The sequence below is a fragment of the Mesocricetus auratus genome, unplaced genomic scaffold (assembly GCF_017639785.1).
Source record: "Mesocricetus auratus isolate SY011 unplaced genomic scaffold, BCM_Maur_2.0 Super-Scaffold_100676, whole genome shotgun sequence".
In the NCBI taxonomy this organism is placed as follows: Eukaryota; Metazoa; Chordata; class Mammalia; order Rodentia; family Cricetidae; genus Mesocricetus; species Mesocricetus auratus.
In genome coordinates, this window is record NW_024429266.1 from 118,503,576 (window position 1) to 118,518,195 (window position 14,620).

At 44.1% G+C, this 14,620-nt stretch overlaps 1 protein-coding gene across 1 annotated transcript in view; it reads left to right on the forward strand.

The window, feature by feature from the left end:
• The window catches only part of Gars1 (glycyl-tRNA synthetase 1), a 37,649-nt gene extending 28,898 nt beyond the window's left edge, over positions 1–8,751 (forward strand). Inside the window, exons 13-17 of the mRNA XM_005076799.4 lie at positions 1,880–1,965; positions 3,887–3,996; positions 6,397–6,490; positions 7,023–7,213; positions 8,486–8,751. Coding sequence (XP_005076856.1) covers positions 1,880–1,965; positions 3,887–3,996; positions 6,397–6,490; positions 7,023–7,213; positions 8,486–8,611 — 607 coding nt within the window. The 3' untranslated portion in view covers positions 8,612–8,751. The remainder of the gene's footprint in view (positions 1–1,879; positions 1,966–3,886; positions 3,997–6,396; positions 6,491–7,022; positions 7,214–8,485) is intronic.
• The last annotated feature ends 5,869 nt before the right edge of the window (positions 8,752–14,620 follow it).

Here is a 14,620-nt window from a genome sequence, read left to right on the forward strand (position 1 = left end):
AAACAACAATATGTTATGGAATTTATGTATGGAACTAAGATGCATGCCAAAGTAAGAGTAAATGATTGGGAATACACCATTATAAAAATAGGTGGAGTGAGAGAACCTAATGATTGGGAATTCATTATTATAAAAATAGATAGAGGGATAGAACCTAATGGCAGTAAATTCTAGAGCTGTTGCTTACAAATAAAGCACACAAACCAGGCACAAATGTAAAGATAAAATACTGTTTAGAAAAAAAAAAACCCAAAAAACACAAGGCCTCTAGAAAATTGGTAAAGAGGGCAAAGAACAAAGAACAGTTGGAACAGATAAAAATGTCTGGCAGACTTGTACTGTCAGTGAAATAAAGTAATAATTGTCAGTTTGCTCCAAAAGTTCCAGACATCATTAAATGTGGTTTACACCAAGTTTCGTCCAGTGGTAATACAGAAATAGATTTAAAAGTAAAAGGATCAAGTTTTTTATATAAATATTAGCCAAGAGTTGGAGTGGCTATGTCCGTATCAAAGTAAACTCTTGAACAATGGAAATTAGAAGGCCAGAGAAGAACACCCCATAATGATGAAGGTGGTTACCCAAGAGGTTCCGTCATTTCAAAATATGCACACAGCTGAAAGCTAGAACTTAAAATACACAAATCACAAAACAGCCGACTTGAGTTGCTGTAGATTTCTACTGTCGGTAATTGATAGACTGAGTAGCAGAAGAACACAATAGGAATTAGATGTCACATACTGTTAATAACTGATCATTTTCATTTAGAATGCTTGTTGTTCCTCCCACCCCCTCCTTTTTTGTGTCGCTCCAACAACAACAAAAAAGATTTTTGCATTTTCAGGTGTGGTGGGTTTAAACAAGAACAACAACAAAAATAGGCAAATGAAACAAAGTGAGAAAACAGGACCAGCAAACCGTAACTATTTCATGACTGCTCTGAAGGTTGCCTTCCAATCCTGTCATAGACTGTAGTTACATAGCAGCCTAGGAAAGGCGCTTTCCTGTAATGGAGAGCAGATTAATGGTAATTTCGAGTGAGGGTACAGAGGAGAGGGACTTGGGAACTTTGAGGCCATAATGGTGTGTATGTTTACCATTTGTTAACAACAGTCAATGAACTCTGCAAGACCATTTGTTGGGTTTAATCTCAAGCAGTAGCCATTTTGTTAATTCTAACAGTTCCATAGGTGTTTCCTACTCTGCATTTAGACTATTCATAGAGTACATGGCATTGTATGCACGCACACTTCAAACCAATAGTTATTACAGGAGATCAGTGGAAACCATCCATATGAGGCAGAAGATTATGACAGGAGGAATCCTTCAAATGTAATGATAACAGTTACACCCATACAGCTTCAAGACAACCATGTGATGGCTCTCTTTCCAAGTTCTGCGCTGCCATCAGGCCAGTGAAATGCAAATAGCAAACAGTTAGGAAACATGTTTAAAGTTGATCTTCAGTTACTTTACTTTGTGTGATAATAAGCTAGTTTACTGAATAGTGTGAAGAACAGTGGTCATTTTCCCTGCAGAGCTATTTTGGACAAATCTGATTACTGATTTTGGTTTTGGTTTTTTAAGTTGTTATATTTAATCTTGACTTCAAGATCAGAGGAATTTGCCATTAAATCATTTGTAGAATTTTATATAGTGAGCCACACTTGGGGCATTTTCTTCAGGAGATGGTTTGGTGCCATTGTTTGGGTAATATTTAAATTGGTAGTCCTTATGAAATGACTTTGATTTGACTTGAGTTGGCATCTGGAGAAAAGACCAAATTGTGTTAGCACTTCAAATGAGGAATGGTTCAGCATGGAGAAGGGTACTTGTTCTAACTGCTATGTAGTGAGTTTTGTCCTTTTTTTCTCTGTAGGGAATTCACTATTGAAACTGAAGGGAAGACATTTCAGTTAACGAAAGACATGGTCAGTGTGAAGAGATTCCAGAAAACACTACACGGTAATTTATGAGAACAATAAAGAAGCAAGCAAACTACAGTCGTTACTCCTGAATTTAGAAAAGAAAGAGAAGAAGATTTAGTTGTTTTTACATAAGTTTCCAAGAGAAAACCCACTTAATGGATATGGAAAAGCCTTCACTTGGGCGTTTTTCTCTCTAAAGTGCCTGTGTTTGCTATGGCCCCAGGTACACAGGATGAGGTCTGCCTGAAAACAACTACTGTTAGAAGTCTTTTGTTTCTTGAGTTAAAGGGCCCTCCCTCTTTCCCCTAATCTACATTACTGGGGTTTTTGTTTGGGTAAAACAACTTAAGTAGCTCTTTTGCTTTTTAATGCTTTTTATAAAGCTAAGGATAATGATTGTTTTTCTTGTTGGGTGGATTCTGTGAATAAGGCAGTGTATATATATATTGGAGCACTTGTGAAGGTCACTTGGATATGAAGTGAAGCTCCTAGAAACTTGCAGATATTTGAAAAGCTATGGCCAGTGGACAAGTGAGACCTAATCTCAGAGCTAGCACAGGGGTGAATAGCATGACAGCTGCTTCAGAGACTATACCTCGCCATTACTCAGCTGCTACAAAGGATGGACAGGAAAAACACCTTGATTATATTTCTAAGATGCACCCCCACACCCCACCCTCACCTGGGACCTTGTTCATGCTAGGTAGGCAAGTGCTGTACAAAGCCACGTTTTACTTTTTTTTTTGAATCTGTTAGTACAGTTTATTATACTGGTGGTGCTGACAATCTCTGGCAAGAGGGCACTCAGCCAGCATGATACGGTGAGTGAAGGAGAAACTGTAATGAAAGCACTTTACATAAAAGGCAAGCAATTGACAACAGTGGCTCCTTTATCACAGAAGACAAAAAACAGCCTCTCTTTAGACCAGTGAGTTGTTGGTCCTAGTTATGTCATTACCTACAGAGCAGGAACTCCCCAAGGCCTGGAACCGATGGTGGTTCTTCTCCCTGAGTGTGGCCTATAGGAAGAAAATGCATTTCATGGGATGCCGGGCCCCCAGCAGATTTTGCCTTCAGTGTTTCCTGGCCCCACAGCCTTGAATACAGTGGTACTAACTTGGCTCTGAAAGTGTTCTCACCTGCTAACAAGCCAGAAAGTCAGATACAAGTCATAGTTGTTGCACATAGGAATTGTTCTTCATTAATTTTGTTAGCTATGGGGTTGGTAGGTATTTTTCCATTCTTCGTGTTTCTTCCAGTATTAAGGATTGAGTGAACAAAGGACCTCTCACTTCTAGGCAAGGGTCTGCCACTGTGCTGTACTTAGCTGTTCAGGGCTACCCTTAAAGTTGCTGTGGCCCAGGCAGTTTTTGAACTAGCAATCCTCCTGTCTCAGCCTCATGATTATAAGCTTGCATCACCAGTTCTGGCTTAAGGGATTTGATTTTTTAAATTTGGTTTTGGTGTGTATGGGTGTTTTGCCTGCATATGCCTGGGCACCACATGTGTGCCTGGAGACCAGAAGAGGGCTTCAGGTTCCCTGGAACTGGAGTTGCAGACAGTTGTGAGCCACCTCTCTAGCCCCCAGTAGTTGATTTCACAAAGTCTTAATGCAGCCCCAGGCTCCTTAGCTCCCTAGAAAGGCAAAGCGGTGGAGGAATAGAGTGCAGCTGCTGCTGTTGATAGCGTATCAGCTAGGACTGCTCCTGGAGCTCAAGCTTCATTGTTACGTGTGAATAAAGTTTTACATTGGGCTAGACAGGGTTTGACTCTTAACTAGTCTCTTCAAAGGGATCGTGTTTCTTATCAGTACATAGTTCTTAAGATTCATCCTGCTATACAGAGTTCAAAGTCCATCTAGGGTAGCGGTAGCTTTAGTGCCAAGGATTACTTTAAAGCTCTGATTTGCATCATATTGTTCTTGAGAGACTATTACTGAATTATCACCTCTTTTGCAGTGGAAGAAGTTGTTCCGAGTGTAATTGAGCCCTCCTTTGGCCTGGGCAGGATCATGTATACCATATTGGAACATACATTCCATGTCCGGGAGGGAGATGAGCAGAGAACGGTGAGCTGCCCCTGGAACGAGCTCTTAGCTGTGGTTTCCTGAAGATGTGTGCTCTTGTCTGAGCTTCAGCACACGCAGGTTACTTACTCTGGAAGCCGTTGTCATAGCTGCCTGGTCTCTGCACTGAGAGAGCTTATTTGACATGGTCCTTTCTGGTTTGACCCTTTGCTTTTAAAAAATTCAGAAAGATGGGGATCTGGCCAGACTACAAAATTGTTTATACGTTCTTACTAACCAGCCAAGCTGCTTGTAAGATAAGAACCCCTAGGTTCTAGTCTAGCAAACTGATAGTTTGGGGCTGAGCCCCAGGCATCTGTATAGTGTTGTGTTTGTTTTCCTTGAATTACTCCCTCAACAGCTCTTTCCCTCCTGTATGTTCACCTGACAGATCTTAGACTGGTCAGTACCTGGGGTAGAGAACTTTCCTGGCATTCAAGCATTGAGGAAGTTGGAGTTTATGAAAAGCTTTATCAATCCCCTTGTTTTCTCTTCATTTGATGATCCTGTGTCATGGCTCCATGCCTCCCCTCTGTCTCCTTAACCTTGTGAGCTGTTTCTTTTGTTATCTCACTCTGTCTAGGAAGGTATATTCCTATAGCTTCTAGCACATTTCTAAGAGAATAATATAAAACTACTAAAAAAGAGAGAGAGGTTCTGTCTGTATCTTAACAATTAACGAATCCGTTCATTTACCTACAGTTTAAAGCTGAGCATTTATGTAACATTGGATGTCAAGCACTGAGCCTTGATGGATAAACTGGTGAATTCTTGGTGCCTTCTAGAAGGTCTGACACACTATTGTACTATGTAGCTAAAATTGCCCTTTTGGCCAGGCAGTGGTGGTGAATATCTTTAATCCTAGCACTTGGGAGGCAGAGGCAGGCAAATTTCTCTGAGTTTGGGGCCAGCCTGGTCTAAAAAGTGAGTAGTTCCAGGAAAGCTTGGGTTGTTACACAGTGAGACCCTGTCTTGAAAAACAAATGACAGCAACAACAAAACCCCCCAAGACAACACCCCCCCAAAAATTGCCCTTTTTATCTCTGCTAAACGTGTCTTCATTCCCGACATGAGGGAGCAGCTGCTCTTCATTTGGCCGACAGTAGGAGCATCCGTGTAGTCACAGGATTGATGGTGTGCGTAACAGAAGTGCTCTTTCTCATGTCAATTTTGCTTCATGTTTTTCCTGCTTAGTTTTCTAATAGAAAGGTTTTTAGTTTTTAAGAAAAAAAATCTTTTGGCTGTTTCTTTGAATTGAACAATATTGATATAACTAGAGCTTTAATAGAGATTTCATAAAGGCTAAACAAGAATAAATTAGTCACACTGTTACGAATTGCATAGCGTCCCTTCATGAACAGAAACTTGATTAGGCTGTGGGAAGCCAAAGATGTTTCTGAATTATTAGCACCCACTTACTTAATCCATTTGCCTACAAATTCGGTATAAAAACCTTTCTGGTGAAATTTAAAAAAAAAAAGACTTTCTGTAAAGGCAAGTTCCTTCTCATGTAACATAGCATCATCACAAGACGAAGGAGGGAGCTGGGCTCTGAATATTCTGTGGTGTTGACCTCAGTGTTGCTGGAGTACACTGTTCCCTTAGTGTGGGTATTTGTCGTTGCCTGCCCTCAAGGGGCATTGAAGCTTCGAGTAGGAGCTGCCTCTCCTATCTCTCGGTGGTGTGGTGGGACAGATCCACTCTTAAGTTGCGTGTTCTTGCCTTCAGATGCACCTTTTGTTCAAGCACTGTCTAAGACCGCCTTCGGCTCTCATTTCCAGCCCAAATGGTCAGCTGGTGTGCCTGCTGCACTGCATCCGCTGCCTGTGATTGTGAGCACTTGTCCATGCGTCGTGTAGGGGCCTTGAACTATTCCCTAGAGGCTAATAGAATGAACAGCCTTTGTTTTTCTGTACAGTGTCTCTGAGTTAATTGAAGTTTTTGGTTGTACCAGGTCTCAAAGGCCTGTGGATTCTTCTTTAAAGGTTGGGGTTTTGGCCCTGCCATGCATTATTTAATTCTCTAGGAGCTTTGCAGGTGGTCTTCAGGAAGTGAGGGTTCTTTTATGTAAACCCTCAAATTGACCACCATTGTATACAGCAGCATTCAGAACACTTTCACACCAGGGAGTTTTCATGTCTGTGAACTCAGCAGGATAGGCAGTAGAAATCCACATAGAAGCAGAAACAAGTTCAGAGAATTCATCAAGCTGGGCCAGACTCAGACGGAAGCTCATCCTGGTTCTCCTGTTGTCCCTTTTGTCACACTAATTATCATACCTAGTGTCCTGGTATTTTTGATAGTGAAGTGGTCTGAGTTACCGACTGAACTACTTGTGCTTTAGGATGTTAATAATTATTTATAAACTAACATTTTAATTTCTTTCTTTTCTAAACCATCTAGTTCTTCAGTTTCCCAGCTGTGGTTGCTCCATTCAAATGTTCTGTCCTTCCACTGAGCCAAAACCAAGAGTTCATGCCATTTGTCAAGGAATTATGTAAGCAAATCTAATCGGGTAATCTCCACAGGAGCACAGTCATCAGACTCACTTTTGCAGAATGTACTATCTGTTTCAGTAAGCGTAGATTGGCTATGAATAAATGGGATTTCGGCCTCTGCTCTCATACTTGTGCAGCTGTCTTAGCATTGGGTGAGTCAGGAGCCAGACATAAGGATTCCTCCTCACTGCTCTTATTGACCCTAATGGAATGGGACTCTGTAGCCACTGAGTCTGCAGCACTGGAAGGGATCCCAGGAGTGCTAGCCCCCTTCTGAGTGGGGAAAAGGGAAGCCTGCATGAGCAGCTCAGGACTGTGCAGACAGGTGGCTACTCTTAACCTAGCACCCACCTGGTCCACTTGCCCTTGTGTCTGGCCTCCAGCAAGGGACTTAGTCAACATCCATGAAACTGAGACTTGCTGCTCTCTTGTCTCAGAGCCCTTTATGTTTCCCAAGCATCTAAGTCTATGTGGCGATGACACTGAGAATTTCTGTAGTGTTTTACTGTTACCTCACTTTGTTTTGGCCAGCGGAAGCTCTGACCAGGAATGGCGTGTCTCATAAAGTAGATGATTCCTCTGGGTCCATTGGAAGGCGCTATGCAAGAACAGATGAGATTGGCGTGGCTTTTGGCATCACCATTGACTTTGATACAGTCAACAAGACCCCCCACACTGCAACGCTAAGGGACAGAGACTCCATGCGACAGATAAGGGCAGAGGTGACTGGCTATTTCTATCACATGTTTCGTCTTAGACAACTGTACAGCTTCCTGCTGGCTTGAATTGACTTTGATATATTTATATTCCTGACCCTTTTTTTTTCTTTGTAATATTAATGGTGGGTTTGTATCAGACAAAGCCCAGATTCCCAAAACTGTCTGGTTTAATTATGAAAACACCCATTAGCACTTCTCTAATATTGTATAGACGTTTGGATTGCTCTGGGCTCCTTCTCCAGCAGTTTGTTTTTATGGTTGGTTGTTTATTGGGCAAGAGAAATGTCATCTCATGAGGCTGTTGCCATAGTTATATTGGCAAGCTTTGGGGACTTAGACATTTTTATCATTATTTTCTATAGAAACTTAGGAATGTGTGTAAACTTTGCGTTAGTCCACCGGGGCTGGATTATCTCTGGGATTTTGTGTGAAGAGAAGGGAACAGTGGGGTGGAGCAAGCACAGAGGTGGGCTGAGTGCTGCAGAAAGGGCTGCAGGGGCACTGTATGTCGTTGATAATTGCCTGGCTGAGTTCTTAACTTTGAACAGACACTTATTTAGAGTATCTGTTAGTATTCATCTTGGTATAGTTCTAATAAGGAAAACAGTAATAAAAACTGCTTTTACCCAGAGGAATTCACGGTCCACTTTGTAAGTAGTAGATTTTTGGCTTGTCTTTACACACCAGTCCTGGCTGCTCTGGACTGACAAACCAGTCCTGTGGTTCTCAGAGCATGAGCCCAGAGAAGCCTCGCTTGACACCAGCATCTCCTGGCAACTTGTTAGAGCTGCAAGATCTGCACCCCAGACCGCCAGCCCATTAGTCAGTAGAGGGAAGGGCCGCAGGCAGAAGGGTTTAACAGGCTCTGTAGACGCTGCCTTTCCATACCCACTGTGTAAACCACTGCTGGCCACCAGCGCTTGCATAGACTGGCAGCAGCTGGCTCTGCTTCATGTCATGGACTTGGTTAACTACAAGAGTTCATTTACCAGGCCTGAGACAATTTAACATGAAGGTGCAGGGTGGGTCGGGAAGCTTTGTGGCAGTGCTGAACTGTCAGGGGAGCTGGTAGGCTTAGTGACCTTGAGAACGAAGAACCTGGCCTAGGAGCAATGAGCATGGCTAAGAAAACAAACACAGCTCGTAAGGGGATGTGGTCATTATATAGACAGTGTTTGTGCTCTGCATTGTGTATAAGGGTTCCTGAATTCAGGGCAAGTACTCTCTTCACAAATGGAAAGTTGGCTAACGCTTGCCCTTGTTTTCTCTTCCCAGGTCTCTGAACTGCCTGGTGTGGTCCGTGATCTGGCCAATGGCTGCATCACTTGGGCTGATGTGGAGGCCAGGTATCCCCTCTTTGAAGGGCAAGAGACTGGCAAAAAAGAGACATTGGAGGAATGAGAACAGCTGGCAACTTTAGACAAGAATAACTCATCATGTCCACTACACAAAGAATCGTGATTGCTTCCAGGGACTGTATTTTTCCTCAGTGGCTGCCTGATTTTACCCTCACAATTAAAGTTGAAGGAATTCTGAACAAATTTATAATCCATGTATTGTGTTTCTTTTCTTTTTTTTTAAGCAAAGATATTTCAGACATTTATTTGGTTAGATGTGCTTGTGTTTAACAAGGTACATCTTTAAAATTAAGTTTTATTGGGGTGTAATTTATATATGGCAAATTATTTTAATTGTACAATTTAGTGTACTTAGTTAAACAGCCACAGTCTGACTTCAGAACATTCATATCTGAAGAAATTCTCATGCCCATTTGTCGTAACCCTCCATTGCCTCCTCAGCTCCCAGCAGGCACTAATCTACTAACTGTAGATGAGCAAGTGATGTTCTGTGCCAAAGAGACAGCCGTCTCCAGGCAGGTTGGTGGCTTCTGGGAAAAGCTGAGTGGATGGGGGTGGTGCTGGGGTAGGTTTCTGTCTGCTCTACAGCCTCAGTTCCTAGCTTCCCTGGGAGCCCTGGAAGGCACTGGTTTCTCGAGGCTGGAGTGGCCAGTTTGGTTGCCTGGCTCAGCAGTCCCTGGTGTCTTGATCTGGGCTTTATAGTTTGGGCTTTGTTTTTAAAAGGCTTTGCTGCTTGTACATTTTACTTGCCTAAGAAACAAATAAATTCACGGAAGTGGGAATTTGTGGAACTGAGGGCTTGTGTGGCTCTCCATCTCTTGCCCATGTAGTGTAGGTCTGTTGGCCTCCAGAGAGTCCCCAGTGTTTCCTCACCACCCTTGCCATGATGCTGACCAGAGTGCTGCAGGTGGCGGGGACTCAGCAGAGATCTGGGTTAGTGGGGATTAGTTTTGTTTTCAAGGTTGGCACTGCAGCTTGTGCTTGTGTACTCGGGAAGCACTCAGCTGCACCCCCAAACCCAGACCCAGCCCTCAGCATTGAAGTTATGAACAGACCTTGTTGGGAAGAGATCTTATACCAAGGCTCATTTGTCTTCTGTCTTCTATGAGCACTTGCTAGTACACTGGAATGAACTTCAGTTTAAATTCTCCAGGGACCCCTCCTGCCTCAATATTCCTTATGTAGTAGCATTTTCCCTTCTTCCATGTTCTTCTTTTTTCATTAGATTTCACCATAGCAAAACAGCAGACTGGCTGATGAGCTCCTTAATATGGGAAGTTATATTAACCACATTGTAGGATTTGCCTACCTTGCACCATAAAGGGATTTCAGCTCAAGCTCTCTGTTGGCCTCTAAATGAGTTCCAGTCTGCGTGTGATCAGCAAGCCGCCCTTCCTCCACTCTGCCTCTAGGTGTCGCTTTGCTGTCCTCCCCATGGATTAACCCAGTGAGGACCATGGGCAACAGCTTGACTATACTTAAGCGTAAGAGTGCAAAGACCTGTGTTCTAAATGAACATGCCTTTTGCACACTCATTTCTGCTTAAGCTCAGTGGTGGTTTAAAGTCCTCATGTTTCTGGCTTGATGCTGTTAGTCTTTTTTAGATTTAAAGGAAAATGGTTTGTTTAAAATCTCTGTATCAAGTGGCAAGCTGAACATAGTTAAATTAGCCTGGTTTAGAAGTCCTCCCTCCCAAAGTGTTGTGATGAGTGACTCAGGCTAATTGCTTCTATGGAACTTGAGCACTGTAGTAGGGTTCTTTACAGCTTAGATTGGACTTCAGGACACTCACATACGTGTGACATGGAGTTATGTCTAGAGCATGTGCCTGGCTTCTGTAGGAGTCGTGACACCTTAACATTATTATCTAAAAATCATAGTATCAAAGCATTGAGTATAGAGGGGCATTCTAGAAATAGACTCACCAGCAAGTTAGGAAAACAGATGGATCTTAATACTAGTGTTACAGGATCTTAATTCTAGTGTTACCAGATGGTATTCCCAGTTCCTGATGAGAACAAGGTCACCCAAGCATTCATTCTAGACCTTTATTTATGGTTTCACTGACCAATGTGATCTCAGAGAATGAGACTCCATAGAGGATCAGTAGCTGTCGGGGATGAGCCTATCGTGATCAGGCTTCCCTAGCCATAGGTGTTGTGGGTGGGACTAGGCTGCAGTGGTTTTGAAAGCATTGCTTACCACATAGCTTGCACCCTCATTGTTGAAAAATCTGTGTTCCAAGTAGGTGTTTGTGACATTTGGCCAACGTGGACATGAAATTGAATTGAAGATTCCGTAAATGAATAATTGTGCTCTGCCTCAAAATTCACCTCCTGTTGCCTATCCAATAAGTCTTGGTTATCGGGCTTCCTCCTAGCAGTAATCGTGTTAAGACCATGTGGATGGCTCTAATCTCTTCTCTGGAAATTCGGATGCTGATTTCAGAGCTTCACCAGTGTTTGCCTCAGATGAGCACTCTCCAGCCCCACCCTCCCACCTACAAACCCCTGTGTGTGTGGGGGGGGCATGTTGAAGAATGCATCTTTTTACGTTACCTCTGGCTGTAGTTCTCAACCCCAGCTGAGTGTTGGAACACCTCGAACTTGAAAAATGCTCCCTTCTAAGCCCCACTAGGAAGCGTCTCCAGGGTGAGTTTTGAGTGTCAGTGTTTGGGGATATTCTTGGGAGAGCTGCTTCATATTACTGTTGCCCTTGGGGAACCTTCTTGCTTGGGAAGGCAGGGCTCCTAACAAAGGCCTTAGAGACTAGACCTTATGAGGACCCTACATCTAGTGGGCTGAGGAGATGGAATAAGCAGTGGGGCTTCGGATTCACTGAGAGCCTTGTTGAGCCTCACCCCTGTGGCGTTGGAATAGTGGAGTCAGCAAAGTAGAGATCTGTGGAGATCTGTGCCCAAAGCAGCCGCATCCCTCCCAGCCTCCAGCACAGCAGCCTCCCTCAAGTCTCACGCCTCCTCAGGCCAAGAAGAGGAGCTCAGTTCTCAACACCAGACTTGGCACTGAAGGGAGCCAGTAAATATCCGTTAGGTCTTCACACTCAGTCACCGACAATGAGCTGTAAAGCAGTTATGCTAACTAAAACAATTTAGGTCAATTAAAAGCTGTTGGCTCCTCGAAACTCTGCTTCCAAGGGCATTAATTGATAGTGGGATTAAGTAGAATGAAATTGTAGTGGGGCGGGGCCAGGTCTTCACTGACAAGCATTAAAAATAAAGGAATTTGGGGCTAGGACCCATGGTGGCGCACGCCTTTAATCCCAACACTTGGGAAGCAGAGGCAGGCAGATCTCTGTGAGTTCGAGAACCACGCCTGTACAAGAGCTAGTTCCAGGAAAGCCTCCAAAACCACAGAGAAACCCTGTCTCAACCCCCCAAAATAAATAAAAATAAAGGAATTCGAACTTAGTGTCTGGGGCTGCCATTCTGAAACAAGTTTGCTAACTCATGTGTTCCAGTGACCCATCCTCAGTAATGACCCATCCCTCAAGAAGACCATTGGCCCATCTGTACCCAGATACAGAACTAGACCTCTTCTCACAAATTCCTCAGCCATTACCCTTGTCTTGCCACCATCATGCCTGCACATCAGTGCTTTTCCAGAAGACGTATCTGAATTTCTTGCCACTTATGGCCTGTGTCACATCCAGTAGCTAAAGTGGTCCCATTCTGCCCTTAAACTCAATGGCTTTTCATGTCCTCTGTGAGGGACACTGCGTACTTTACCCTTCCCTAACCCCACCACCATCTCCCACTGGCCTTTTCTGCTGCCCCAGCCCACACCACTGCTGGGGTTTTACTCTTGAACTCACCCACAGGCAAAAGCAATCAAAAGGAGAAGAAAAGCCCAGTAAGTCTGATGTTAGATTTGGCTTCTTTGAACTGACTACCGCTTGCATATCATAGACCCCAACCTTGGTTAGAATTCAATTTTCCACCTAGCAGAAGGCTGGAAGCCACTAGACAGATTATCAAATTTAGTGGAGACTACTGTTTAGGGAAATGCAATCTCAATCCCTCAGAAATCCCTAGCTAGAGAAACTCCAGCTCATATTATGATGCCATCTTTCAGTTGACATCAAGTAAATGAAGTGACCAGCAAGCCATTTCTTAAAAAATTATCACAAAATTAAGGCAGTAAATGTAGGAACCTCTAAAATGTATATACTCTGAAAAGAGAGTTTCCACAGGGACAGTGGAAGACTCTGAGACCTAGGGACTCCAGAAGAGGCAGATTATCTGTTACCAGGACTGACTGCAGGGAGCTGGACCAGATGTGGTTCTGCCTGAAAGCCCTTGCTAGGTTGGGGAAATGGCTTCAGTACAATATGGATGTGGCCCCTGAGGAATGTTCTCTCTAACCTGGAAAAGTAGGGCCATCTGATGCAGTTGATATTGGCAGATAATTGGGGGTTTGTGGGTGTCTCCAGAGATGTTCAGGTTTTTGTAGCCAGGAACAAGGAATTGGACAGTTAACTTGAACCTCCCCTTCCTCCTATGCCCCCCAAAAATACCAAGATGCTACACCTGTGTTAAAGATTCCACAGGGCTCTGCTGGGAGAGGCAGAGGTAGGCAGATCTCTGTGAGTTCGAGACCAACCTGGTCTACAGAGTGAGTTCCAGGATAGGCTCCAAAGCTACACAGAGAAACCCTGTCTCAAAACAAAACAAAATTTCCACAGGGCTGATGGATGGATTCACTTTAGTGATTATGGAGAGCTGGATGTTGGAGATCTGGAACCAAATTGCTATGATCTGCCTTTAGTTCCCTATAGAGCCATTTATAAGCAGTGATGAGTCTGAATTGTTCTGCCTTTCTGGGCAAAGGCTCCACTATGAGGATCCATGATGCTGAGGTGTGGATGGGAGGCTGGGCCTCGATGAAGCAGAGGGAACCTTACTTGGTTTCCTGCAAAGCTAGTTAAGAACACAGTCTGTTACTGTGCTGTTTTCCCAGCAATGGTGAAGGGCAGGTTTCCAGTCGAGAATCACTTGTCTCTTCCCACGCTTACTTGTGGATTTAACCAGCAGATACTAGAACGGGACTCAGGACCTGACTGGGAAGGCCCCTTTTACTCCAGAATTCTTCCCAAACTGCAGGTGCTAATGTCAGGCTTTTCTGTAGATCTGACTTGGGCCATTCCACTCACTTATTCCAACAGCATCTGTGACCCTCTCCAGTGCAGTGAGTTAAGTAGGGTGACCATGTAATTTATTGTCCAAGCCAGGACACATGCAAGAAGGAAAGGCATTAACTGCACTAGGACACAGGCGTAGACCATGTCTGGTTCCATCTTTAGGAGCGGGTGATGTGAGGTAGCTTCCTCTGCCATTGGGAAATCGTGTTCCACCAGGCTTGAGTTCTCAAATGAGATGACGATTATGATGGAGACAGGAAATTACTATGTAGCTGAGGCCTTGAATTCGATGTGTAGCTAGTCTGGTCTTGAGCTTGATATCCTTCTGCCTCTTCCTCCGGAGTGCTGAGATTACAGAGGTGAGCCACTACATCCTCAGGAAGGGATACACCATTTATTTAGTGATGCTGGGGATCAAGCCTGGGCCGTAGATATTAGGCAAAGCAGTCAGCCAATGAACTACACCCCTGCCTTCTGCTGAAGATTCTATAGGATATGGCAGAAATACCCCCAAGATCTGTCATTCCTGTGAAATGGGAAAGAGGGGATGCCGTGTTGGGGACTGGGCCTTTGGCTCTGATGGGGAAGTCAGGATAGGGATGGAACAGAAGAATAAATGTCTCCCTCTGCCAATCCTGATTGCTGTCTTTTTCTGACTTGCTGGCACTGTTCTCCGGTGGGTTAGCCCAGCCTTGAGTGGAGCAGATGAGAAGGGACTGCATGTTCAGTGACTGGCTAGAGTTCCAGGGGTAGCACAGTGCCAGGGATAGCTAGCCCAGCGGTGGCTTCTGTTGCAGGAGTACCTAGATGCACATGTGTGGCTGACACTGGCAGTTAGACTCTCTGAAAGGCACCGTTGGTCAGGGCTTCTCCAGCTAGAGGCGGGGGCCACTGG